General features: G+C 63.9%; 2 protein-coding genes across 6 annotated transcripts; both read left to right on the top strand.

Annotated features, from left to right (window-relative positions):
• The first annotated feature begins 34 nt into the window (after positions 1 to 34).
• On the top strand, positions 35 to 15488 carry SDF4 (stromal cell derived factor 4). Of its 2 annotated transcripts, XM_010350368.3 has the most exons (7): positions 43 to 218; positions 2547 to 3015; positions 7548 to 7684; positions 8151 to 8264; positions 12632 to 12790; positions 12905 to 13080; positions 14892 to 15488. In XM_010350368.3, exons 1-7 carry the CDS (start codon positions 68 to 70, stop codon positions 15066 to 15068), a joined length of 1383 nt encoding a protein of 460 aa, XP_010348670.1. In that variant the 5' UTR covers positions 43 to 67; the 3' UTR covers positions 15069 to 15488. The 2 variants fall into 2 exon arrangements, with proteins under 2 accessions (XP_010348669.2, XP_010348670.1); XM_010350367.3 differs by having other exon boundaries at positions 35 to 218; positions 12632 to 13080.
• Positions 15489 to 15582: 94 nt separating this feature from the next.
• On the top strand, positions 15583 to 21629 carry TNFRSF4 (TNF receptor superfamily member 4). 4 transcript variants are annotated; one of them, XM_039473835.2, is made up of 7 exons: positions 15583 to 17088; positions 18230 to 18432; positions 18643 to 18765; positions 19943 to 20044; positions 20333 to 20399; positions 20841 to 21037; positions 21148 to 21629. In XM_039473835.2, exons 2-7 carry the CDS (start codon positions 18288 to 18290, stop codon positions 21426 to 21428), a joined length of 915 nt encoding a protein of 304 aa, XP_039329769.1. In that variant the 5' UTR covers positions 15583 to 17088; positions 18230 to 18287; the 3' UTR covers positions 21429 to 21629. The 4 variants fall into 4 exon arrangements, with proteins under 4 accessions (XP_039329769.1, XP_074236018.1, XP_074236019.1 ...); XM_074379917.1 differs by having other exon boundaries at positions 15583 to 18432; positions 21148 to 21276; positions 21358 to 21629; XM_074379918.1 differs by lacking the exon at positions 15583 to 17088 and having other exon boundaries at positions 18328 to 18432; positions 19906 to 20044; positions 21148 to 21276; positions 21358 to 21629.
• The last annotated feature ends 3697 nt before the right edge of the window (positions 21630 to 25326 follow it).

The raw sequence follows: 25326 nt of genomic DNA, 5'->3' as shown, positions 1-25326 counted from the left end.
GCCTCGCGCGCCCTTCTCATTGGTCGACCTCGGAGCGGCCCAGCGACCGCTTCCGCCCGAAGGAGAGATGGTGGTGCCGGCGTCCCGGCAGCGAGGTCGCGCCCGTTCGCGCCGCCCCCGCCCGCAAGAAAGATGGCAGCGGCCTGAGCCAGGCCTGTTGGCAGCGTCACGGGCGCTTCGCTCAGCTCCTCGGATCCCGGGTGCGGGGAGGCAGGCCGGTGAGTGAGGGGCCCCAGGCGGCCTCTGCAGGCCGCGGGGCCGACTGTCCCCGCCGGCTGGACGGCGAGGGCGGGTCCGGAGGCCGTGGCCGCCTCCCGCCCTGGGCCGGGACACCGTCGGTCCGCTCGGCCTCGAGCCCTAGCGGGACTCCGCCGTCCCCGCGGCTCCTGGGGGCAGGGACGGGCCGACGACACGGGTCTCCCCGGCCATCGGCACGTCTGGTCTTCTGTCGGCCAAAACCTACGAATGCCACCGCGACACGGAGGCCCGGGGGGTCTGGCTGGACTCGCGTTTGTCGGCGAGGCGGCCGCGGACGAGCCGCCCGGCTTCCCTGCGCCTCCGTTTCCGCTTCCGAAGCGCGTGGACCCTCGTGCCGGGCTCGGAGGATTTGGAGGTCTGAAGTCGGCTCAGAGGCGGTGTCCGGACCCTGGCGAGCGTTCGGAATCAGTGCGTGTGTTTCACCGCCAGAAAGAGCCTCGATCCCCCAGAGCTGAGGCCGGGGACGGCAGAGAAACGCCGTCTCTGCTTACGCCGGTCCCCACGTCCCCTTCGCGAGGGCGCGTCGGCTCCCTGCTGGGGACGGAGGCTCGCGGGGGCGGCGATTCCGCAGGCCGAGGTCTGCAGTCCCATCCGGGTGGGCGGGACAGGCCGGCTCGGCTGTGCCTTCAGCTGTGACGCCAGGGGAGGAAGTGCCACGTGATGGACTCCCGATATTAAGAGTTATTTTGGGGCTACTTTTTAAAAATTTCCTTTTTTGAGACAGGGTCTCATCTTTTTGTTTTTGCTATTTAAAGACACGCAGTCTCGGCCGGGCGCGGTGGTTCACGCCTGTAAATCTCAGCACTTTGGGAGGTCCAGGCAGGTGGATCACAAGCTCAGGAGTTCAAGACCAGCCTCCCCACCTGGCCAAGATGTGAAACCCTGTCTCTACTAAAAATACAAAAAAAAAAAAAAAAAAAAAAAAAAAAAAAAAATGCCGGGCGTGGTTGTGGGCGCCTGTAATCCCAGCTACTTGGGACGCTGAGGCAGGAGAATTGCTGGAATCCGGGAGCAGGAGCTTGCAGTGAGCTGAGGGCTGAGGTCGCGCCACTGCACTCCAGCCTGGGTGACAGAGCAAGACTCCGTATCAAAAAAAAAAAAAAAAAAAAAAAGACCCACCCAGTCTCACTGTGCTGCCCAGGGTAGTCTCACGGTCCTCCTGTCTCAAGGAAACGTCCCTGTAACTCATCAAGATCATGTAGAATCGAGAGCTGGGTCTGTTCTCTCTAGGAACAAGGTGCAGTATCTTTGCGCACAGCATGTTTTACGACTGTAGTTAGCGGAGTCAGCACCAGGAAGACATGTCTGGTGAGCTGGGACGACAGGAATAGAATTAGAATAGAATTATGCCACCAGGAGGGAAGGAAAAAGCCCTCAACCGTGTTAAGAAAATCAGGCCGATGGCCGGGCACAGTGGCTCATGCCTGTATTCCCAGCACTTTGGGAGGCCAAGGTGGGAGAATCACCTGAGGTCGGGAGTTCAAGACCAGCCTCACCCAGCATGGAGAAACCCCGTCTCTACTACAAAAATTAGCTGGGCGTGGTGGTACATGCTTGTAATCCCTGCTACTTGGGAGGCTGAAGCAGGAGAATCACTTGAACCCAGGAGAGGGAGGTTTCGGTGAGCTGAGATCACGCCATTACAATCCATCCTGAGGAACAAGAGTGAAACTCCATCTCAGAAAAAAAAAAAAAAACAATGTTAAATCAGGCCCGGTGCCCATGGCTCACACCTGTAGTCCCAGGACTTTGGGATGCTGAGGTGGGAGGATCACTTGAGGTCAGGAGTGTGAGACCAGCCTGGCCAACAGGGTAAAACCATATGGAGAGGCAGTTACAAACTCAGTGTCTGTAAAAAAGGGTAAAAAGAGTAGGTGCAGTGGCTCACGCCTATGATCTCAGCACCTTGGCAGGCTGAGGCAAGAGGATCGCTTGAAGTCGGGAGTTTGAGACCAGCCTGGGCAATACATCGAGACGTGTCCCTTCAAAAAATAAAATAATAATAAATTAGCCGGCTGTGGTGGCGCATGCCTGTGGTCCCAGCTGCTCAGGTGGCTGAGGCAAGAGGATCTCCTGAGCCCAGAAGTTCGAGATCTCGGTGAGCTGTGATCACCACCACACTCCAGCCTGGGTGACAGACCAAGACCCTGTTTCTAAAAAAAAAAAAAAAAAGGAAAAAGATGCTGTGTGTGGTCTGGAGCCTGTAAACCAAGAACACGTTTCCTGTTGCAGAATGGACGTGCTCAGGGCACGCGGTCTCACTAACGAGGTGTCTGTCTTCTCCGCAGACCGTGAGCTACTCGCCGTGCGGGCTTCCGGGGCCGCGCTGCCCATCCCCAGCCTGTGGCTGTCGTGGGGACCCGGCCCTCTTCAGTGCCTGGGGCTTGGACTGGAGCCAGACTTCACTTCCTCCCCTGCCCCTGCCCCTCCCAGCACCTGGCCCTGGGTGGCGATGGCGTCCAGGTGGGGTCCTCTGGTGGGCCTGGCTCCGCACTGCCTCTGGCTCCTGGGGGCGGTCCTTCTGATGGACGCGTCTGCGAGACCCGCCAACCACACGTCCACTCGAGAGAGAGCGGCCCACAGGGAGGAGAATGAGATCCTGCCCCCGGACCACCTGAACGGCGTGAAGCTGGAGGTGGACGGGCACCTCAACCGGGACTTCCACCAGGAGGTCTTCCTGGGCAGGGACCTGGGAGGCTTTGATGAGGACACGGAGCCACGGCGGAGCCGGAGGAAGCTGATGGTCATCTTTTCCAAGTAGGCGCCGCCCGCGCGGTGGGGGGCGCTGGGCCCTGTGTCGGCACCTGCCGGGCCGGCAAGGCGTGCCCATGATCAGCGGCGCTTCCGGCCTGCTGTTGGCACCAAGGCCAGTGCTGGCGGCCCGGAGCTGCTCCTCGAATGCCCTGGGTCCTCCGGGGCTGACAGGGCCGGAGTCGGCCTCTGTGGCCATCCCTAGGATAGCAGGAGGCACCCACCGCACCGCGTGGTCAGCGTGCTGAGGGGCAGACTGGCGACCTCCGCGGGCTGCAGCACCAGCTAGACAAGGCCTGGCTGAGGAGCAAGGGGCGGCCACGGGCAGCTGGAGAGCTGGTGCCTTGAGCGCCGGGCTCCTCCTGGAACGCCCTCTACCCTGCGTCCGCGGTCCCTGTCACACGCGGCGGGGCCCTCTACCCTGTGTGTCCGTGGTCCCTGCCACACGCGGCGGGGCCCTCTACCCTGTGTGTCCGTGGTCCCTGCCGCACGCGGCGGGGCCCTCTACCCTGCGTCCGCGGTCCCTGTCACACACGGCGGGGCCCTCTACCCTGTGTGTCCGTGGTCCCTGTCACACGCGGCGGGGCCCTCTACCCTGCGTCCGCGGTCCCTGCATCCGCGGTCCCTGCCACACGCGGCGGGGAGCGTGTCACACGCAGATGTGGGGAGTGTGGGGTTGGCTTGTTTTGCTGGCCTGGTCAGGAGCAGAGCTGTGCTGTGCCTGTGGCCATGCTTGGCTGTCACCGCCCCTGCCCTGCCAGGTTCCCGAGCCCCTCTTGTCTCTCTGCCTAGTGCTGAGTTTTGTCCCTGACCACGTCCCCCAGTCTTGGGAGCCTGGTATAAGGGGCCCAAGATGGGTCAGCCTGACCAGTCACCCCCCGCAGAGTCAGGTCCTGCGGCAGAGCCGGGGTACCCTGCGGGGTGGCCCTGGAACCCACACGCACTGGGCGCTGGCCTCACCTCTGGAAGATGCCTGGCCACAGAGCTGGGTCAGGACATGCCCTCAAGTCCTCCAGGCCAGCTGAGGTGCAAGGCAGGGAGCCAGGGTGCAGGTGAGAGAACACCCTGGGGTTTCTGGGGCCTGCAGGACACATGGAGGCAGCCCCGGCCTCACCGTCCTGCTGGGCCTGGTGCTCCAGGGCTGATGTGCAGAGGGGCAGATGGCAGAGTTGGTGAGCAGGGGTTGGGCAGGGCCGGGGCCCAGGGGAGCAGGTGCAGGTAGGGAAGGAGTGAGGATTGGCCTGACTGTGCCAGGGCCCTGCTGAGGGTGGGGATGGGCCCGGCTGTGCCAGGGCCCTGGGCTGAGGATCCAGGCTTTCGGGTGGAGCACAGCTGGGCTGGTGGGAGGGAGGCATGGTGCCAGCTGGAGGCCCTGGGCACTGGGCACGGCATCCTTTTGCTCTTCTCCCCAGATGGCATGAGTCAGGGTTCCCTGTGTGGCCTGTGTTTACTTGGTAGAGGCCGCCGGTGCTCCTGGGGTCTGTCAGCATCACTGCCCAGGAGCTCACAAAGGCCTGGCTCGGGTGTCACGGGGTGGGCGGCGGGGGTGTGTCCCTGCCCATGTGGTGCTGGGAGCGGGCTGCCCGCCTGGCGAGGGGAGTCAAGGTGTCTGCTCGGAGCGTCTCCAGCAGGACCGGAGGTTTCTTTCTGCTGACTGTAAGGAAATGCTGAGCCAGCTCGTTTGAGGAGGGGGTGCGCGCAGTGGGAAGTAGCAGTGGGTCTCCCTGACACCAGCGCCAAGCAGTGACTTCACTCCTTAGCACGGGGTTCCCTCTTGCCTTCTTTCTGTGCAGGCCCCGTACCGCCAGGACCTACATTCAGCCGTCCGGTCTCCTCTGCACCTTCGGGCAGGGACAGCATCTGAGACTCCCCTGTTTTTTCGTGGACCTAACAGTTCTGAGGGGGGCTGGGACTCCCCTGTTTTTTTAATGGACGTAACAGTTCTGAGGGGGGCTGGGACTCCCCTGTTTTTTAATGGACGTAACAGTTCTGAGGGGGGCTGGGACTCCCCTGTTTTTTAATGGACGTAACAGTTCTGAGGGGGGCTGGGACTCCCCTGTTTTTTAATGGACGTAACAGTTCTGAGGAGGGCTGGGACTCCCCTGTTTTTTCATGGACATAACAGTTCTGAGGGGGGCTGGGACTCCCCTGTTTTTTAATGGACGTAACAGTTCTGAGGGGGGCTGGGCAGGAGGTTGTAGGATGTCCCCCTTTGGGCTCGTTAGGTGTGTTTCTTCCTGACTGGATGGAGCTGAGGGATTTGGAAAGAATACCCAGAAGGGAGGTGCCCTTCCTTGGGGGTCCTGGACACCACGTGGCACCCCGGGGATGCTGACCTGGGTGACCTGAGCAGGGCGTCTGTGGGCGGCTCCCTGGGGAGCTGTCTATCCCTGTCCCCGCCCCTCCCTCCCTCGAGTCCGGGACTGGGTCCAGGTGATGCCTCCTCCTGTGGGTCGAGTGTCACAGCCACGCGGATTCCGTGGGTTTCTGCTCCCTGTCCATTTACTTATGAGTCAAGGCTCTTTTTGTTTTTGTGTCTGTGTTTGCTTTGCGGTCTCGCTCTGTTGCCCAGGCCGGAGTGCAGTGGTGGGATCTCAGCTCACTGCAGCCTCAAGCTCCTGGGCGCAAGCGATTCTCCCGCCTCAGCCTCTTAAGTAGCTGGGCTCACAGGTGTGCACCACCGCACCCAGCCAACTTCTAAATTGTTTTGTAGAGACAGGGTCTTGCTACGTTGCCCAGGTTGGCCTCGGATTCCTCGAGCCTCAACCTCCCACAGCCTCCCACCTGGGACGTGGAGGCTGCAGTGAACTGTGATGGCGTCACTGCAGCCTGGGCGACCGAGACCCTAACTCAAAACAAAACAAAATCCTTCCTTCATAGAAATCCCTCCTCCCACCTCAGCCTCCCACAGTGCTGAAACCACAGGGGTGGCCGCATCGGCCAGCCCCTCGTGGGCTTGCGTCCTGCGGCGTGGACTTTGCTGCGTGCTTTGGGCCCAGCACTGCTGATTGTGCCGCCCGTGCGGCGTCCGCGCTGGCTGTTGGGAGCTGTGGCTCTTGCGTCTTTGGCTTTTGAGCTCACTTTGCCTCTCGGCTTCATGGCATCATGAGATGCTCCAGGCTGGCCTCCACCTGTCCCGTGCACAGCAGCCGCCTTTCCAGCGAGTCCTGGTCCTGGCCGGAGCTGGAAGCTGGGATCTTCCCCTTGTCCTCTCGGGGGCCAGAGCTCGGTACCTTGAAGCTGACCTGGCCCAGGTCCCCGACCACACACACCTGGCGAGGGGCCGGGGCACTGTCCTCTTGGGACGCCTCTGGCAAGTGCACCAGCCCGGCCCCGGAGACCCCGCCCCCTCAAAGCCCCGCCTCCCAGCGCTGCTGCCCTGGGGGTTGAGTTTCCAGCAGCTGAGCTCAGGCTTGGGTGGCATGTGACGTTGAAGCCGAGCTCTGTGAGGCTGGGACCCAGTCCTCCTGGCCTGTGCCGGCCCATGTCTCCGATCGGTGTCCTGGCTCCTCAAGTCTGTGGTTTCTTCTATCCTTCGACACAATGCTAAGTCCCCACATGGTCTCTCTCCTAAGTCTTGTAACTTTACGTTTATATGCAGAAAGGATTTTGTTTTGTTTTGTTTTGTTTTGAGTTAGGGTCTCGGTCGCCCAGGCTGCAGTGGCGCCATCACAGTTCACTGCAGCCTCCACGACCCCTGTCGAGACCGTCCTCCCACCTCAGCCTCTTGAGTAGCTGAGACCACAGGTCCGTGTCACCGCACCTGGCGGATTTTTGTAATTGTTTTTTGTAGAGATGAGGTCTCTCTGTGTTGCCCAGGCTGGTCTTGAACTCTTGGGCTCAAGCGATCCCCCCGTCTTGGCCTCTCAGCCTGCTGGGATTGCAGGTGTGGCCACGGCATCTGGCCTACCTGAAGCATCTAAAATAAAATGTAGGCCGGGCCCAGTGGCTACACCTGTAATCCCAGCAGTTTGGGAGGCCAAGGTGGGTGGAATCACTTGAGGTCAGGAGTTCAAGACCAGCCTGGCCAATGTGGTGAGACCCCACTTAAACTAAAAATACAAAAATTAGCTGGGTGTGATGGCACACAACTATAATCCCAGCTACTAGGGAGGCTGAGGTGGGAGAATCCCTGAACCTGGGAGGCAGAGGTTGCAGTGAGCCAAGACTGTGCCACTGCACTCCAGCCTGCTGACAGCGAGATTCCGTTTCAATGAATAAATAAAAGTGAAGACGGTCACTTTTGAGAGCCGTTGGAGAGAGGAGTCCAGTGGTGATTCTGTACTGCTGTGACGGAGCCGGAGGGTCCCTGTGTCGTCCTGGGGCGGGGACTGTGGCACCCACCTTCCCCAGTGTGTCTGGCACGGCCCCCGCTCCCATGAACCCCCATGAGCCCCCATGTCCTGTGGCGCCCGGGGGAGCATTCGCTGTTGGGAATGGGTTCACACTGCGTGGAGTCCCGGGGCTGGTGCCATCCGTCTGGCAGTTTGGGGTCCTGGGGCCGGTCTGACGGCCGCCTGCCCACGTGCTGCCTGCAGGGTAGATGTGAACAGCGACCGGAAGATCAGCGCCAAGGAGATGCAGCGCTGGATCATGGAGAAGACGGCCGAGCACTTCCAGGAGGCCATGGAGGAGAGCAAGATGCACTTCCGAGCCGTGGACCCCGACGGGGACGGTACCACGGCCGGGCCGGTGGGCAGGGCGGGTAGGGCAGGCAGGGCCGTGGGCCTGGCCTGGGGCCTGGAGGGTGGACGGGCCTGGTCTGAGGGAAGGGCGGTGGGGAAGTGTCAGCTGGAGGCCCGAGGTGTGGTGGGGTATGCTGGGGTACGTGGAAGCTGGGTTGGCGCTGCCCGAGGCTCCGTGAGGAAAATGTGCACTGAGCACCGGGCGTGGCCACGGAAGGTGCCGCTCAGGACCTGGTGCTGCCTGTGCCTCTCAGTGGCCCTGGGCACAGACATTCCCAGCTGGCTTCGCAGGTGAGGAGGTGGGCACGAGCTGCTGGCCTGGGCCCCAGGGCTCCAGACACTGGCATCCCGCTGACTCCAGCCTGGCCAGCAGAGTGAGACCCTGTCTCGGCTGAAAAGGCAGCTCAGCTCAGCTCAGCTCAGCTCAGTCCTGACAGGTATGCCCCGCTCTTCCAGGCCACGTGTCATGGGACGAGTATAAAGTGAGGTTTTTGGCGAGTAAAGGTCACAGTGAGAAAGAGGTTGCTGACGCCATCAGGCTCAACGAGGAGCTCAAAGTGGACGAGGAAAGTGAGTGCTCACCGGGCTCCTGCGAGGGTCTCGGGCATCTCCTGCGTGCGTGCGTGCGAGTGCACCACGTGCATGTGCTCGTGGGTACATGCGGTGGGTGTGCCGTGTGTGTGCGGGTACATGTGGGTGTGCCATGTGCTCGTAGGTACATGCAGTGAGTGTGCCATGTGCTCATGGGTACATGCGGGTGAGTGCTGTGTGCTCATGGGTACACGTGCAGGTGAGTGAGCCGTGTGCTCGTGGGTACATGCAGGTGAGTGTGCGTGTGCTTGTGGGTACCTGTGAGTGCCATGTGCTCGTGGGTACACGTGCAGGTGAGTGTGCCATGTGCTCATGGGTACATGCAGGTGAGTGCTGTGTGCTCGTGGGTACACACGTGCAGGTGAGAGCCATGTGCTTGTGGGTACATGTGAGTACCGTGTGCTCGTGGGTACATGCACGTGAGTGTGCGTGTGCTTTTGGGTACATGTGAGTACTGTATGCTCATGGGTACATGCAGGTGAGTGTGCGTGTGCTTGTGGGTACATGTGAGTGCCGTGTGCTCGTGGGTACACGTGCAGGTGAGTGAGCCGTGTGCTCGTGGGTATATGTGAATCTGCACACGTGTCTGCATCACGCCCATTGTGTATGCACACGTGCAGGCGTGTCCTGTGTATCCCAACATGGGTGGTGGTGGCTCTGAGGAGGGAAGAAGCCATTGCTGGCCCAGGCGCCGCCCAGGGGTCGGGTGGGGAGCGTGTGAGCCGTGCCCGGCCGCTCTCAGCACACTCTCTGCTGGTCACGACACCATTATGGCGGTTATCCAGTTAGCTCCTACAGAGAATCTGGGGCCGTGAATCTGGTGTGGGGCCCTGCCTGATACTCTGAAGGCCACGTGAGGCAGGGTTTCCCAGGGAGAGGGAACGGACTGTGTCTGAGGGCCTGGCTCTGGGGTCTGGGGTCTGGGGTCTGCTGAGACATCTGTGTGGCCACCAGGTGGTCACCAGGGAAGCGGTCAGGTCCCAGGGAGAGGCTCTTCCTTGTGTCGGGGGCACGGCTGTTGACCTGCAGGGCATCCTCAGCCCTGGCTGGGTCCTAGCTGGTGCCTCTGTGTGAAGAGGGTGGAGCGAGGTGGGGCCTGGCACCTGGTTAAGGGTGGGTGAGAGGAGAGCCCGCCACCCTGCACGGGGCCGGTTCCCGGAGAGCCGTCTGGGCAGCAGCCCTGCCAGTGCCGTGGTGGCACACAGCAGAGCGGGTACCACGGTTGCCGCTCCCCTGGGGCTCTGTGTGCCCTTACCCGGCACGCTCGCTTTCTGGTTTGGTTTGGGGCTTTGCGGGGGGTCTGAGGAGGTGCCTGCCAGTTCCATCACTGCTCTGGTTCCTGGGGTGGTGTCTCCCCACGGGACTGGTGATGTGAAACGCGGCCGTTCCTGGCAGGCTGGGCGTATCTTACACCTTTATGTTTTGTGCCTGCACAGCCTGTCAGACGTTTCCTTACCAGAGGCTGACGTCAAACCACCTCTTCACCTCTCTTTTTGCGTGCGACTGTCTCTCTTACCCAGCCTGGAATGCAGTGGTGTAATCTCGGCTCACTGTGGCCGTAACTTCTGGGCTCAGGTGAGCCTCCCACCCCAGCCTTCCAGGTAGCTGGGACCACAGGTGCCCACCACCTTGCCTGGCTAATTTTTTAATTTTTTTGTACAGACAGATTTTGCCATGTTGGCCAGGCTGGTCTCAAACTCCTGGCTTCGAGTGATCTGCCCACCTCAGCCTCCCAAAGTGCTGGGATTACAGGTGTGAGCCACTGCACCTAGGCTTAACTTAACCCTTTTTTTAGTTTTTAACTTGTTATTGTTTTGGAGAGAGGGTCTCACTTTTGCCCAGGCTGCAGTGCAGTGGCACGATGTCAGCTCACTGTGATCTCCGCATCCTGGGCTCAGTCTGTCCTCCTAGGAGAATAAAAAAAAATAAAGTTGTAAGACATGTTCCTGCCAGGAATGGCCCTATATCATGTGACCAGCCCCCATCGGGGGCAGCCTCCTGAGTAACTGGGACCACCAGTGGGTGCCACCAGGCCCAGCTGATTTAAAAACATGTATTTTTTTGTAGACATGAGATCTCCCCTTGTCACCTGGCAGGTCTCCAACTCTTGGGGTTTGAGAGGGTTTAAGTGATGTGCCAGCTCGGCCTCCCCCCGTCCTGGGGCGTGTGTGCGAGTGGCCCGCCCGCCTCGGCCCCCGCGTCTTGGGATTGCCGGCTCCTGTGCCCGCCCTTGTCCTTGTGGAACGGCGTGGAGGCCTCCCAGGCCTGTCGGCTCTGCCTGCCCTCTTCAGTTCGTGTGTGCTCATCTTGAGTTTGGTCCTGTCCTTTCTAAATCATACAAATTAGACATTAAAAAGACCAGAACTAAGAGACAGAATCTCCCTGTGTGCCCAGGCTGGCCTCAAAGCCCTGGCTAAAGGGATCTGCCCGCCTCGGCCTCCCAGCTGCCGGGAGCCCCGTCCCCGGCCAGACTGGACGGTGTCTCCTTTCTGAAGAGCGGTTCCCATTTTCCTCACCGCACCCAGTCGGTGCCTGCCCTGGGCCTGCGTCCCACTCCGTCCCGCTGGTGAGCTCTGCGCAGCCCGCGCGGCCTGCCGGCGATTTGCCGGGTGGGGGCCCGTGCCTGTATCGGCACCACGGCTCCTGTCGTGTTTGTCTTTCCCGGGTGCCATTTTATTTGGGTCTCTTCTGCTCAGGACACGTCCCACCTGGACCTAGAGCTTCGTGGCATCTCTGTGAAGCCGCCTTCTACCTTGGGGGCTCAGCAGAGGTGTATTTAGAATTTGCTCCGTGTTCTGGGGACCCTGTGCACCTTGAGGTGCCCGTCCCTGCTCAACCATGTCTGATCCGCCTTCGCCTCCCTGGCCTTCGGCTGATTAGAACCCCCTTAGCCCTTCGGGTATTTGGCTTCTGGATCAGGAAGAATAGCTGCCGGGTCCTGGAGGGAGGTGCTGGGAAGCCCTGGCAGGTACCGCCACACCCCCCTGACCTCTGACACCTCCCCTGCGACCTCCCACCCCTCTCCTGCATGGCTCCTTCAAGGGCCACGTATGGCCCACAGCATGAGTCCCAGGCTGCTGTCCTCACGTGATTCTGGAGGCTGTGGTGAGGGCATGGCAGGCGGGCCTCACCCCATCTCCTGCCTCCATCCACTGCCTCTCCCGGGGTCTGTGTCCTCTTCCCACAGGGACAGTGGTCATCGATCCTCCCTGAACCAGGACGGTGTCTGCAGATCCGTTACTAACAGTGGCTGCAGAGACCCAGCTTCTGGCAGGGGGGCTGGGACCCGTGGCTTCTCCGGGGCCCGAGGTCGGTGCTGGGGCTGAGTGGCTATGAGAACCCTGTGCTGGAGAAGGCGCCTCCCGGCTGGCCTGCACCAGGCGCCTGTGCCTGCCCCTGTCCTGGGGGGGTCAGTTTGGTCCTGTCCATCCGTCCCGGGAGCTGTGGTGGAGCAGATGGGGAGAGGCGCCCCGGGATCCATCGCCCCGTCACTCCCGTCTTCCTTTAAGTGAACTTGTCATGTAGAAGGAGGTTGTTCGGAGATGTGACGGCAGCTGGGCTGAGCCGCTGACCGTGGTGAGGTTGTGTTTCTGCCCTGGAGACCAAGACAGGCCCTCGGGGTGAGAGGGGACGGGGCTGGGTGAGCACAGCGGGACAGCAAGGGCCACACACACACAGGCTGCGCCATGTCCCAGCCGGGAGGTTCCCGGGATGCTTAGCTTAGCCCCATCTCAGTCATTTCTGGAAACTTCCTGCCTGTGACATCACACGTGAAGGAAACGGAGGAGGGTGATGAGTCCTCCCCCTCCCCCGTGGGAGCACGCCTCAGCCTCCAGGGTGATTTCATTCCTCCTGGGGGCAGCCGCAGGCATGGGGGGCGGGGCCCTGGCCCATCCTGAGGGCTGGAGGAGTCTGGGCCACGGGGAGGTTCTGGACCATGTCTTGGGAGGTCTGGGTTGTGGGGGGTCTGGGATGTGTAATGGGTCCAGTCCGTATCTTGAGGGTCCAGATTCTGTCTTGGGGGTCTGGGCTGTGTCCACGGGGAGTCAGGGCCATCCATGTATTAGGGGATCTGGGATGGGGGATCAGGCTGTGTTGGGGGTCTGGGCTGTGTGTGGGGGGTCCTGGGTTACACGTTGGAAGGTCTAGGCAATGTGTTGGGTTGTGTCTTGGGGGCCCAGGCTGCGTCTGGGGAGCCTGTGAGTCCTGGAGGGTGGGGCTCCGGTCTCGTGGGCGGTTGTGCCCCGGGTGTCAGCCCTCGAGTTCAGGCAGCACCTCTCGTAACGTTCTGGATTTGCGTGCCGGCGTCTGCCTGCCTCGATGCCCACGGGCTGTGCCCCTCTCAGCACAGGAAGTCCTAGAGAACCTGAAGGACCGCTGGTACCAGGCGGACAGCCCTCCTGCGGACCTGCTGCTGACAGAGCCGGAGTTCCTGTCGTTCCTGCACCCCGAGCACAGCCGGGGCATGCTCAGGTTCATGGTGAAGGAGATCGTCCGGGACCTGGGTGAGGCGGGGCCGGCCCGGCGGCGCACTGTAGGGACCGGGCGTGGCGGGAGGTCGGGGCGGGTCCTGCGGGAGCCCCCGCCCAGGTGTGAGCTGACCCGCTCCCGCCTCACAGACCAGGACGGCGACAAGCAGCTCTCTCTGCCCGAGTTCATCTCCCTGCCCGTGGGCACCGTGGAGAACCAGCAGGGCCAGGACATCGACGACAACTGGGTGAGAGACAGGAAGAAGGAGTTTGAGGAGCTCATCGACTCCGACCATGACGGCATCGTGACCGCGGAGGAGCTGGAGGTGAGTCCTGTGCAGCCGTCCCAAGCCGGCCTGCAAGCTCTGCGCCTGGGACTGGAGGCTGTGCTGGAGGCCGTGCGGAGGCTGTGTTGGAGGCTCTGTGGAGGCCGTGCTGGAGGCCGTGCTGGAGGCTCTGTGGAGGCCGTGCTGAGGCCGTGCTGGAGGCCATGGTGGAGGCTCTGTGGAGGCCGTGCTGAGGCCGCACTGGAGGCTCTGTGGAGGCCGTGCTGGAGGCTGCACTGGTGGCTCTGTGGAGGCCGTGCTGGAGGCTGTGGTGGAGGCTCTGTGGAGGCCGTGGTGGAGGCCGTGGTGGAGGCTCTGTGGAGGCCGTGCTGAGGCTGTGCTGGAGGCCATGGTGGAGGCTCTGTGGAGGCCGTGCTGAGGCCGCACTGGAGGCTCTGTGGAGGCCGTGCTGGAGGCCATGCTGGTGGCTCTGTGGAGGCCGTGCTGGAGGCCATGTGGAGGCTCTGTGGAGGCCGTGCTGAGGCCGCACTGGAGACTCTGTGGAGGCCGTGCTGGAGGCCATGGTGGAGGCTCTGTGGAGGCCGTGCTGAGGCCGCACTGGAGGCTCTGTGGAGGCCGTGCTGGAGGCCATGGTGGAGGCTCTGTGGAGGCCGTGCTGAGGCTGCACTGGAGGCTCTGTGGAGGCCGTGCTGGAGGCTGCACTGGTGGCTCTGTGGAGGCCGTGCTGGAGGCTGTGGTGGAGGCTCTGTGGAGGCCGTGCTGGAGGCTGTGCTGGAGGCCGTGGTGGAGGCTCTGTGGAGGCCGTGCTGAGGCTGTGCTGGAGGCTCTGTGGAGGCTCTGTGGAGGCCGTGCTGGAGGCCATGGTGGAGGCTCTGTGGAGGCCGTACTGGAGGCCATGGTGGAGGCTCTGTGGAGGCCGTGCTGAGGCCGCACTGGAGGCTCTGTGGAGGCCGTGCTGGAGGCCATGGTGGAGGCTCTGTGGAGGCCGTGCTGAGGCCGCACTGGAGGCTCTGTGGAGGCCGTGCTCACGGCCGTGCTGGACGCTGCGCGCCTGGCTGTGCTGGTGGCCAACCTGAGACTGCCAGGGCCATCACTTGGGCGTTTGCTTAGCGACATCCATGGCGTGGGCTCCAACGAAGGCCCCCAGGCTGCGTGGCAGTTGTTGGTGTTTAGGCTCAGAAGAGAGACGGGAGCCTGGCCAGGCCCCATCCTCATCCCCTCTCGGGGGGGCATCAGGGTTCCCACAGCCCCTTTTTAACAGGGCCACAAGGGGAGGCTGGTGCTGGGCCCAGCTCCGGGGCAGGTGGGCGGGGCGGCCTCTGCCACCTCGCTGGAATATACTACCTTCCTCTGAAATGTTTTCACTGGTATCATGTGTAGGTGCCACGTGGGGCTTGTTTTTCTTCCACTGCTGAGTGAGTCATTTTGTTTTCATGTAGAAAATCCTCTGATCCCTGCCGATAGCCCGTGGGCCTGGCCCAGGTCAGGGATCCTTCAGAACTGGGGTCCTGGCTGGTGCAGCCCCTGTGCCTCGTGACCCCTGCCGGCCTCGGGCTTCTCCCCACCCTGTGCCCTTCTCATATGTGCTTTCTTCGGGAACCTTCCAGAATGTGCCCACATTCCCGCTGCAGCCAGTGGGCATCTTAGGAGCCACTTTGTGTGGGTGGCTTCGGAGCCTGGGTCCAGCTCCTCCGCTGAGCGGAGCCCGCAGGGGCTCCCGGGTGGGACCAGCGCTGGGAGGGTGGCAAGGTGGCCGCTGACCCGCGCCCCGCTGGCCTGTCCCCCGCCTACCCGCGCCCCGCCGACCCCGCCGACCCGCTCCCGCTGACCAGCGTCCGGCTCGCCCGCAGAGCTACATGGACCCCATGAACGAGTACAATGCCCTGAACGAGGCCAAGCAGATGATCGCCGTCGCCGACGAGAACCAGAACCAGCACCTGGAGCCCGAGGAGATGCTGAAGTACAGCGAGTTCTTCACGGGCAGCAAGCTGGTGGACTACGCGCGCAGCGTGCACGAGGAGTTCTGACGCCGCCCGCCCCGGCCGCCCTTCGCCCCACTGGGGTGGCTGTCGCCGACACGTGTCAGCGGCTGTTCGGACCCCGGCTCCTCTCTCCCGGCGCGCGGCTGAGACGCGGCGGGGCGCAGGGCCTCGAAATCGCGCATCTCACTTCTGAGAACCTCATCTCGCTCCAGTGATTCCGCCGAACGTCCGGGCCGGGCCCTGGCGACCTCCGCTCCGTGGGAAAGAACGCAGCTCCTCCGCGTCCTTGAAAACTGAACGATCAATAAAAATAGATGAAACCTGGCTGGAAATGAGTAGCCAGGAAGTTGAGGGAAGGGCGCCTGGTCTTTCCCGGGCCGGGGGCGTCAGAGCCACCCAGGCCCCACCGCGGCCGCCAGGAAAATGCAAATGCTTGTGACGAGAACCACACTGATTCACTCTAAACGTGGTTGCATTTTTTGGTCAGCTTCGTTCTTTGGGTGTGAAACAAAAAACAACAGCTTGGCACGTTTGCGTCACAGTTTCCACTCCAGCGCTGGAGGCCTGTGCCGGGTCACGGGGGAGGCTGGAGGTCATGGCGGGTTCCGGGTGGTTCTCCTAGCAGGTGGGGATGGCGGGGGCTCCAGGGGGGTGGAGGGCAGTGCTGTGTATGTCAGTGTAAGTGAGCGGGGGTCCCGGGGCAGGTGGGCAGTGGTGTGTGTGTGTGTGCACGCGCGCGGGGGTCCTGGGGCAGGTGGGCAGTGGTGTGTGTGTGTGTGTGTGTCTGTGTGTGTGAGTGGTGTGTGAGAGTGGGGGCCCCGGGGCAGGTGGGCAGTGCTCTGTGTGTGTGTGCGAGTGAGCAGGTGTCCCGGGGCAGGTGGGTGGCGCTGTGTGTGAGTCGGGGTCCTGGGGCAGCAGACATGCTTATTGAGTTTGGACATTTAAAACAGGAGCCAGAGCCCCTCTGAGTCGCTTGTGGTAGTTTGGGGTAGAGAAGGAAACTCCCACAATGGTAAGGCCATTGCCGGGGTGTGTAGAGGGGCGGGTGCAGCCCCAGGAGGGGCAGAGCATGGGACATGTTGGACAGCTGGTGGGGATCCTGTCTGTGGCGTGTGGGGGCTCAGGCTCTGTCCTGGCTCCAGGCAGGAGCTCAGGGACGCTGGGAGTGCCCCCTCCTCAGTTTGCCCTTTGGTGCCCCTGTGACTGGCTTCTGCCCTGAGCCCACCTGTCCAGGGCCCCTGCGGGGCCAAGAAGGCAGGCTGGCACCTGGGGTGGGTCCCAGGCAGGTGGCGGGAGGAAGGTCCCCGGCCCTGCTCGGAGGTGGCCTGGACTCTGCCCTTCCCCACCCGTGACCCCAGGCCCGAGTCAGGGGCCATCATGGCAGCACTTGACGTCCTGTGCTGAGGGCCACGCACCTGGAGGTGGGAGGTATTCACTGAGGCCACCCCGGGCTGGGCATGAGGGCGGGGGCACGGCTCGGTGTGTGGCAGCACCTGGCCCTGCAGAGGCCCCAGCCAGCTCCAGGCTGGTACCCAAGGAGCAGGGGTCTCTCATGGCCTGCTGTGACACCATGTGCAGAGTGGGGAGCCCAGCTCCTGGGGGGAGGTCCAAGCTGCAGGCTGCCTTGTAGAGCTCGGGGGTCCTGAGCTCTGGGTTGGTGTCCAGCCTCCTGTGGCCACTGCATACCGGGTTCCATGGACGTGGCGGGGCTCTCTCCTGCCAGCGCCTCAGACCTGTGACCTTCAGCCCGGGACAAGGAGACCTGACCTCCCTGGGCAGCTTCCAGCAGGAGGGGCGGAGCCCCCGCTGGTGGGGTGCCCTCCGTGGTGGACATGCCCTGCTCAACACACCTGTGGGCAGACGTGGCCACTCAGGACCCAGGGGAGAAGTGTGGCCACCAAGACACCCAGCTCACCTCAGCCTCCAAGAACCCGGTTGCAAATGGAAGCTTTTTCTCACTGTCAGTGGGAAACCCATGTGAACGCTGGGTAGCATCGTCCTGAAAATGCCAGAACTTTCCTCCTCTGTCCACTTGGGGTGTGGGCACACACACGCACGGCCTGGGGTAGGTACTCTGAGCCCTTCCAGGATCCTATCCGCGGAGACGCGGGGAGGGAGACCGAGTAGGGCAGGTGGCCTCTCCCTCCACTCCCTCCCCCCCCAGGCCCTGCAGGCTCCATGGCTGGGAGTTTCCCCGCAGGTGGGCCGCAGGCAGGCAGCTGCTTCCTGTGCTCCTAGGAGCGGAGGGGATTTCCAGCCGCTTCCCTCTGCTCCGTCCCCCCGAGGCCCCTCTCCACTGGCAGCTTTAAAAATGAACTTTGGATGATTGCCGGCTCATCACAGGTATTTGGAAGGTGCAGGAGGGCCCAGAGAGCCCCCAGCCCTGCCCCTGCTCCCCGGCTCTGCAAGCCGTTCCCTTCCTCTGGGCAAGAACCTGGGAGCTGTTTGCCTAGAAACCTGCCTGCCAGTATGCCAGGCCACGCGGGACCCCCCCATCCCCCGTCTCCACACGCAGGGCTGCCGGGGGTTTGGCCGTAAGCCCCTGCTGTGCGCAGGCACACTCCATGTGGGCCCTGGTGGTGGGTGTCTTTTTTCTTTTTTGAGACGGAGTCTTGCTCTGTCACCTAGACAAATCTCGGCTTTGCAACCTCCGCCTCCTGGGTGCAAGCAGTTCTCTTGCCTCGATCTCTGAGTAGTTGGGATTACAGGCGCCCGCCACCATCCCTGGATAAAATTGTAGTTCAGTAGAGACGGGGTTTCACCATGTTGGCCAGGCTGGTCTTGAGCTCCTGACCTCAGGTGATCTGCCACCTCCGACTCTCAAAGTGCTGAGATTGCAGGCGGGTCATCCCAGGCCAGGGTGTCTGTCATCATGGCCGCGGCCACTGCTGCTCAGAGCTGGTCTTGGGCACTCAGTGGGTCACATGCTCCAGGGCCCAGACAATACCACAGCCCCAAAGGTCCAGACTGAGGGGGCTCGCTCCTGGCTCAGTGCTGTCTGTTAACCCGTGTGCTCCATCGACCTTTTTGCTGAGGGTTAGGCCACAGGCCAGGCCCGACTGTGCCCTGGGGTCTGAACGTGGTGGTCTTGGGCAGAAGAGGGCAGAAGGCAGAAGAAGCCATCGGGGTCCCCGGCCGGCCTGCCACCTGCCTCCTCCCCTTCTTCTGCCCTCTTCCCCCCTCCCCTCCCCTCCCCTCCTCCACAGTCCTTATAGCCACAACCCGCAAGGAAAAACCCAGACTCTGGCGAACGCGGAGCCAAGAATGTGCGTGGGGGTGCAGCGGCGGGGCCGGGGGCCCTGGGAGGTGGCTCTGCTCCTCCTGGGCCTGGTGCTGAGCGCCTCGGGGCTCCACTGCGTCGGGGACACCTACCCCGGCGGCAACCGGTGCTGTGATGAGTGCCAGCCAGGTGAGGCCCGGCCTTGGGAGGGCACCACACACGGGGTGGGGGTCGGCCCTGGGGCCCTGTCTGGGGTGGGCCAGCCGGGAGGCCGGTCCCGGGGAGGGGGTGGGCAAGGGGCCGGCCAGACCCGACAGAGGACATGCCTGGGGCATCCATGGGCACAGGCCTGGGGCCGAGGGGGCCGACAGCTGCCTGACACGGCGGCCTCTGCTGCAGGCTACGGGATGGTCAGCCGCTGCAGCCATACTCAGAACTCCGTGTGCCGCCCGTGTGAGCCCGGCTACTACAGCGATGCCGTCAGCGCCAAGCCGTGCAAGACCTGCACACGCTGCAACCTCAGTGAGCTCCCACCCGCCACAGCCCCCCCAGACGGGGCTCCCGCCCGCCACAGCCCCCCCAGACGGGGCTCCCGCCCGCCACAGCTCCCCTAGACGGGGCTCCCGCCAGCCACAGCCCCCCCAGACGGGGCTCCCGCCCGCCACAGCTCCCCCCAGACGGGGCTCCCGCCCGCCACAGCACCCCCCAGACGGGGCTCCCGCCCGCCACAGCCCCCCCCAGACGGGGCTCCCGCCCGCCACAGCCCCCCCCAGACGGGGCTCCCGCCTGCCACAGCTCCCCGCAGACGGGGCTCCCGCCCGCCACAGCCCCCCCACAGACGGGGCTCCCGCCCGCCACAGCCCCCCCAGACGGGGCTCCCGCCCGCCACAGCTCCCCCAGACGGGCTCCCGCCCGCCACAGCCCCCCCCAGACGGGGCTCCCGCCCGCCACAGCCCTCCCCAGACGGGGCTCCCGCCCGCCACAGCCCCCACCAGACGGGGCTCCCGCCTGCCACAGCTCCCCCCAGACGGGGCTCCCGCCCGCCACAGCTCCCCGCAGACGGGGCTCCCGCCCGCCACAGCACCCCCCGACGGGGCTCCCGCCCGCCACAGCTCCCCCAAGATGGGGCTCCCGCCCGCCACAGCTCCCCCCAGACGGAGCCCACCCGCCCACAGCCCTCCAGACGGGGCTCCCACCCGCCACAGCCCACCCAGCACAGGGGTGGCAGCCTGGCAGCCACATTCCCGCACAGCAGCGGGGGCTCCACAGCCTCAGAAACAAACTTCAAACCACAGCGGGGTCTGTGCCGCCCCCAGGGGTCCTTCCAGGAGCTGAGGCATTTCCCTGGGGCACACCCCTCCTCCTGAGGCCCCAGACTTGGCCAAGCCACGTTGAGTCGGGAAGCCCATGTTGGCCACGTGGCCTGGCCCTGCTGTCCCGAGCATTGCGGCTGGAGCTGGTGGATGGGTGGGGAAGGGGACTGGGGCTGCGCAGAACCGACCCAGGCGGTGGCCAGGAAGGGATGGCCCAGGAGCCTTGGGGGCTGCAGGGGCCAAATGCCTCACCTCTGGGGAGGTCGCAGACCCCTGGCCGTGGCCTTGGTGCAGTGGGAAGGCCACGCTGTCCTCCTGTGCCCACGCTTCCTGGGGACCCTGTCTGCAGCCCCCACCTGACGACCCCCCATCCGGCCCCTGCTCAGGAAGTGGCAGCGAGCAGAAGCAGAAGTGCACAGCCACGCAGGACGCCGTGTGCCGCTGCCGGCCAGGCACCGAGCCTGTGCACAGCTACAAGCTTGGAGTTGGTGAGCTCCGCGGGCTGCGGCTGGTTGGCGGGGTGTGCCCGGCAGCTGTCTGTGCTGCAGGTGGGGCGTGGGCTGCGGGAACCCGGCCCCACTGGTGCCTCCTCCAGTGTCGCCAAGACTGGGCTCCTGGGTCAGGCTCCCTCCCGGTGGGACGTGAGCAGGGAGGGCTTCCAGAGGCCAAGCCCCAGCACCTGGCCCTGGGGACGAGTGCCTGCCTCACAGGCTTTGCCCCGTATCCCCAGTACCTCCGGCCTGTGGGCCGCCCCGACCACCCTGTTTTTGTTGCAGACTGCGCCCCCTGCCCCCCAGGGCATTTCTCCTCCGGTGACAACCAGCCTTGCAAGCCCTGGACCAAGTGAGGGCCCAGCCAGGGGCTGGGAATGGGGCCGGGGGCTGGGAGGGGCTGCAGGGGGCAGAAGGTTGGGGGTCTGGGAGGGGCAGAGCGGGGTTTGGGGAGCAGTGCTGGTAGCCTGGGTAGCCTGGCTGTGCAGCTGGGCCAGATCCGGGAGCAGTTAGCTGCTGCCTGGGAGCAGTCTTTCCCATGGGTACAGCTGGGCATGTGGGCCCCTCACCCTCCGCAGCTGAGAGGCCCTGGGGGCACAGGACAGAGGGGCCGCTGGGGGCTGCAGATACAGGGGAAGGGAGCGTGGCCTTAGAAACCCCTGTGGGTCTCGTGGGGCTGGCCGGGTCCTTGGCTGCCACTGGTCTGGCTCTGCGGTGGAGGCTCCCTTACCATCCTCCCAGGCTGTCCCTGGTCCCAGGGGTCTCGCCTGAGCAGCACCCCCTGCACCTGCAGCTGCACCTTGGCCGGGAAGAGCACACAGCAGCCAGCCAGCAACAGCTCAGACGCCGTCTGTGAGGACAGGGGCCCCCCAGCCACGCGGCCCCAGGGGACCCGGGCCCCCACTGCGAGGCCCACCACTGCCCGGGCCATTGAAGCCTGGTCCAGAACCTCACAGGGACCCTCCACAAGGCCTGCTGAGGCCACCGGGGGTAAGGGCGCCTGGGCCAGCCCAGTGGGTGCCCCCAACCCAAATGGGAGGAGAGGAGGGTGGCATGGGGGTCCCTCCTGTGGACCCCACCCAGTAGGCCCCTTCCTGCAGGCCCTGCGGTCGCTGCCATCCTGGGCCTGGGCCTGGCCCTGGGCCTCCTGGGCCCCCTGGCCATGCTGCTGGCCCTGCACCTACTCCGGAGGGACCTGAGCCCGCCCCCCGACGCCCTCAAGCCTCCTGGTGAGTGCCATGCGGCCTCTCCTCGCTGCTCCTGGAGAGTGACGCCCGCCCACCAATCTCTCCTCCTTTTCTCCTCCCCAGGGGGAGGCAGTTTCCGGACCCCCATCCAAGAGGAGCAGGCCGACGCACACTCTGCCCTGGCCAAGATCTGACCCGGCCCACCAAGGCGGACGCTGGGCCCCGGAGGGTCTGCTGGGCGAGCAGGGCAGGTGCCGGCCGCCGCCCTGCCACGCTCCTGGGCCACGCCACGCTGTGCTAGGCGCCGCTGGCTGCTCCGGCCCTCTTCTTATGTATGCCATGCATACTCCGCACCCTGTGGGGCCCAATAAAAACCCGGCAGACAGAGTCTCTTACTGGCACCGTGGGCTGGGGGCTGTGTCTGCGGCAGGGAGGCCTGGGTCGGGCCCGCCTCTGGCTGGAGAGAGGTCTTGGGCCAGGGTGGAGGTCGGGGTCTCGGGGTCAAGTGGGACCCTGGAGGCTGGTCCCTGGGTATGAGTTCTAGACTGAGCAGGGAGGGTGGGGCAGTGATGGGGAGGCTAAGGCGGGGCAGGTGGGGGGCTCAGGGCCAGGGCCCCTGGGGTGGGGGCTGGGAGGGGCAGGCAGGGCGGAGGGGCGGGGGCTCCTGGCCAGGCGCTGACAAGGGCCACAGGCCCCCGAGCCCTGGGTCACCCAAGGAGCTTGGGAGCGGCTGACCCCTGGGCCTCTTGTGCCCTTGGAGGAGGAGCGCAGAGACCTGGCCCCTCTTTTCCACCACACCCCCACCCCCACACCCACCCCCGCGGCACCTGGGAGGGGGTCCCAGGGCCCCTGAGCACCCTGAGGAGTCCCTTCAGGGGCACCGTATGTCCCTGCTGTGGGTGTCCAGGGTGACGGCCCCCTTGGAAACCACGGTTTCTGCTTGAGCCAGGGTCTGTCCGTCCCGGGCCCACCCTGAGTTCGGCCCTGAACAAGAACATCCACAGCGACTCCACGTCACGTGGTCCCACAGTGGCGAAACCTAGACGTCCACCAGCAGCGTGGACCTGCCAGTGCTGGTGTGCTCAGATGGGTCCCCAGCCCATGCCACGAGTGTCAGAGAAGGCCCAAGGTCCCAGAGCCAGCCCCAGCTGCACGGAATCCTTGCAAGCTGGTGTCCGGGAGTGGGTGTCCTTCCTTCAAGCAACGAAGTGCTGCTTCCAGAGCCCCAGTCACGCCCGAGGCCACAGCTTGGGAACCAGACGGAGTCCCCACACCCGGTCCTCACTGCACTCATGAGCGGGAGACAAACAGCCAGGCCGGGCGTGGAGGTTCATGCCTGGAATCCCAGCACTTTGGGAGGCCGAGGCGGGAGGATCACGAAGTCAGGAGTTTGAGACCAGCCTGGCTAACGTGGTGAAACCCCGTCTCTACTAAAGATACAAAAAGTTAGCTGGGCGTGGTGGCAGGCGCCTGTAGTCCCTGCCACTCAGGAGGCTGAGGCAGGAGAATTGCCTGAACCCAGGAGGTGGAGGTTGGCGGTGAGCCGAGATCTTACCATTGAACTCTATGGAGTGAGACTGGCTCAAAAAAAAAAAAAAAAAAAAAAGAAAAAAGAAAAAAAAAGGGAAAGACAGAATTAATGATCAGCCAGGTGTGGTGGTGCATGCCCGAGGTCCCGGCCGTTTGAGGGGGGCCAAGGTGCGAGGGTCACTTGAGCTGGAGAGGTCGAGGCTGCAGTGAGAAGTGATTGAAAAAATAATAATAAAATGAAATTTTAAAAAAATTACATAAAAAGAAACGCATGAAGCCTGATGGAAGGTTTTGCTGAGGGCGTGGCCCAGCCCGGACGCTCAGGCCGCCATGGCTGCAGTTCCAGGCCTGCAGCTGCACCTGCGCCCACACGCGGCGTCCCAGGCCAGCCTTCCCTCTCCGTGCCCTCCACCGGGGCACTGCCCATGGCTGTCCGGGGCTCCTGTGCCTGGCAGACGGCTCCCCTCAACGCCGCGGTCCTGGGTGTGGAGAACTGGCCGCAGGGTGGGAAGGGGAGCGCCCCGCACGGCAGCCCACGGCGCCACACCACAAGTGGCCACAAGCAAGACGCCATCTCTGGCCTTGGGCTGCCCGACGCCTCCTGCCTCTCCAGCGGGTCTCCCTTCAAACCTGTGTCCTCCACCCACTCTGTGCCAGCCACAGCCGTCCCCGGCTGCACTGGGAGGTCAGAGGCCACCCTGTCCTCTCCCCCAGCGCCTTCTCTGACTGTGCGAGGTTCAGCCTACAGTCCCTGCACAGGATTGGGGGGGCACCCCTCGAAGAACCCCCCTCCACTATGGGGCAGGCGAGACCAGGCCTGGAGAGGGGACTGTGGGTGTGGGAAGGGGTCAGATGGCCAGGTCCTGTGGGGCCCGCAGGTTGAAGCCTGTGGGAAAGGGGTCTCCTTCCCAAACCTGGCGCTCACACCCATGGCTTCCTGTCTCCTCCCGTCTGGGCACAGCCCCCGCAGGCCCAGGCCTGTGGCACCCCTTCCGCAGCCAGGCCTCCTGCTGAAACCCAGGTGGACACAGGGTCACCTCTGCTTGGTCTCCCTGCTCACCCTCCCCGGCCCCTCGCCCAAGGTCATCTCTGCTAGAGACTCCTGCGCCATCTGCGCTCCAGGGCCTGCCTGAGCTCAGACATGGTGCCCATCTGCGTCCTCACCCTGGGGCCCCACAGCTGCCCCGCCTTCTGCACGCACGGAAGGCCTGCCCCTCACCCAGCCGCCGCACTGTGGGCTGTTCTATGCCGTGAATGCCCCGTTATTTGTGTCATTGGTGAGTTGCTCACAACACCGGAAAATAAGATGAGCAGATAAAATCACCTCCAGCCTCGAAGGCCGAGGACGCGAGTCACGGGGAGCCTGGGAGGACGTCACTCCCGCAGCTGCTCCGGGGAACGTGGTGTGGGGGCTGTTCAGGCCACTCAAGGTGTCAGCTGCGCCATGGGCACCAGGACTGGGGTGAGCCTGAGCTGGTGCAGACCCCTTGGGCTTTTAAAACTGCCAGGGGCTCCGGGCCTCCTCCCTGAACATCTTTGCCTGTGTTAGGTCTGATGGTGCCTCCTGCTCTCCAGGGGCTCAGCCCCTCCCAGGCTAGGGGCTGAATGAAGATCTCCAGGCCCCTCAAATACAGGGTCCCCAGGCCCCACTGGCCCACCCCTTTCTCTCTGAGCGTCTGGGCAGCGTGGAGCCATGGAGACCCCCCACTTTTCTGCAGTGTCTGAGGACTGCCTCTCAAGGCAGGCTCCCACATCTTGGATCTGAGAACCGGGGGCGTTACAAACAGCTGATTCCTGCCATTTACCTTGGAAAAGGAGGAATCGCCTTACGGGGTGAGGCGGGGGCTGCAGGTCTCAAAAGAGTGTCTGACCACATCACAACGGCCACTACTCCACCAGCCGTGGGCACAGCCACGCTCATGTTCCCCAGCACCCCCGCCCCCAGCATTCCTTCGGGTCTCCACTTGGCGATGAATAGCACAGAAGCAGGCTGAGCAATCCAGGGAGGCTTCCTGGTGGAGGCAGGGTCCCAGAACCACTCGGTGCCCACAGGGGAAACTGAGGTTCAGAGAGATGTAGGGCAGCCTCTGGAGAACTTGTGAGGGGTGCCCCTCGACCCCCTCCAGGACCCGGCTCTGTCTGGCGTGATGGATGAAGGTGGCTCCACAGAGGCCTGGGTGAGAACCAGCCTGAGACTCAGCAGACCCGGCAGGCCGCTCTGCCCTGGGCCTCTGGTGCCCGCAGGGGTGGCTGGCACTGACTAGAAGAGGTGCCATGCACCCTCTGGTCCCTCTCCCCAGCCCTCCTGGTGCCCCCTCCCAAGCCCTGGGAGCTCCCTGGGTTGGCAGCTGAGGGGGGTCCCCGGGGACCGTGCGCAAGGGGAGCCCACAGGCCTGTGACCCATGGCAAGCCTCACACCCGGAGCCGGCCAGGCTGGGCGTGGTGAGCTGAGGGCCGCCTGTCTTCATTCTGTGTCGGCCCCGCGCTGGGGTCCGTGGCTGAGGTGCCCTGGGAGTGACGGGTTTGTGGGGACCTTTCAGAGTCTTGCAGATACCACCCAGG

This window comes from Saimiri boliviensis, chromosome 11 (assembly GCF_048565385.1).
Source record: "Saimiri boliviensis isolate mSaiBol1 chromosome 11, mSaiBol1.pri, whole genome shotgun sequence".
Taxonomy (NCBI): domain Eukaryota; kingdom Metazoa; phylum Chordata; class Mammalia; order Primates; family Cebidae; genus Saimiri; species Saimiri boliviensis.
This window is presented reverse-complemented; position numbering and strand designations above follow the sequence as displayed.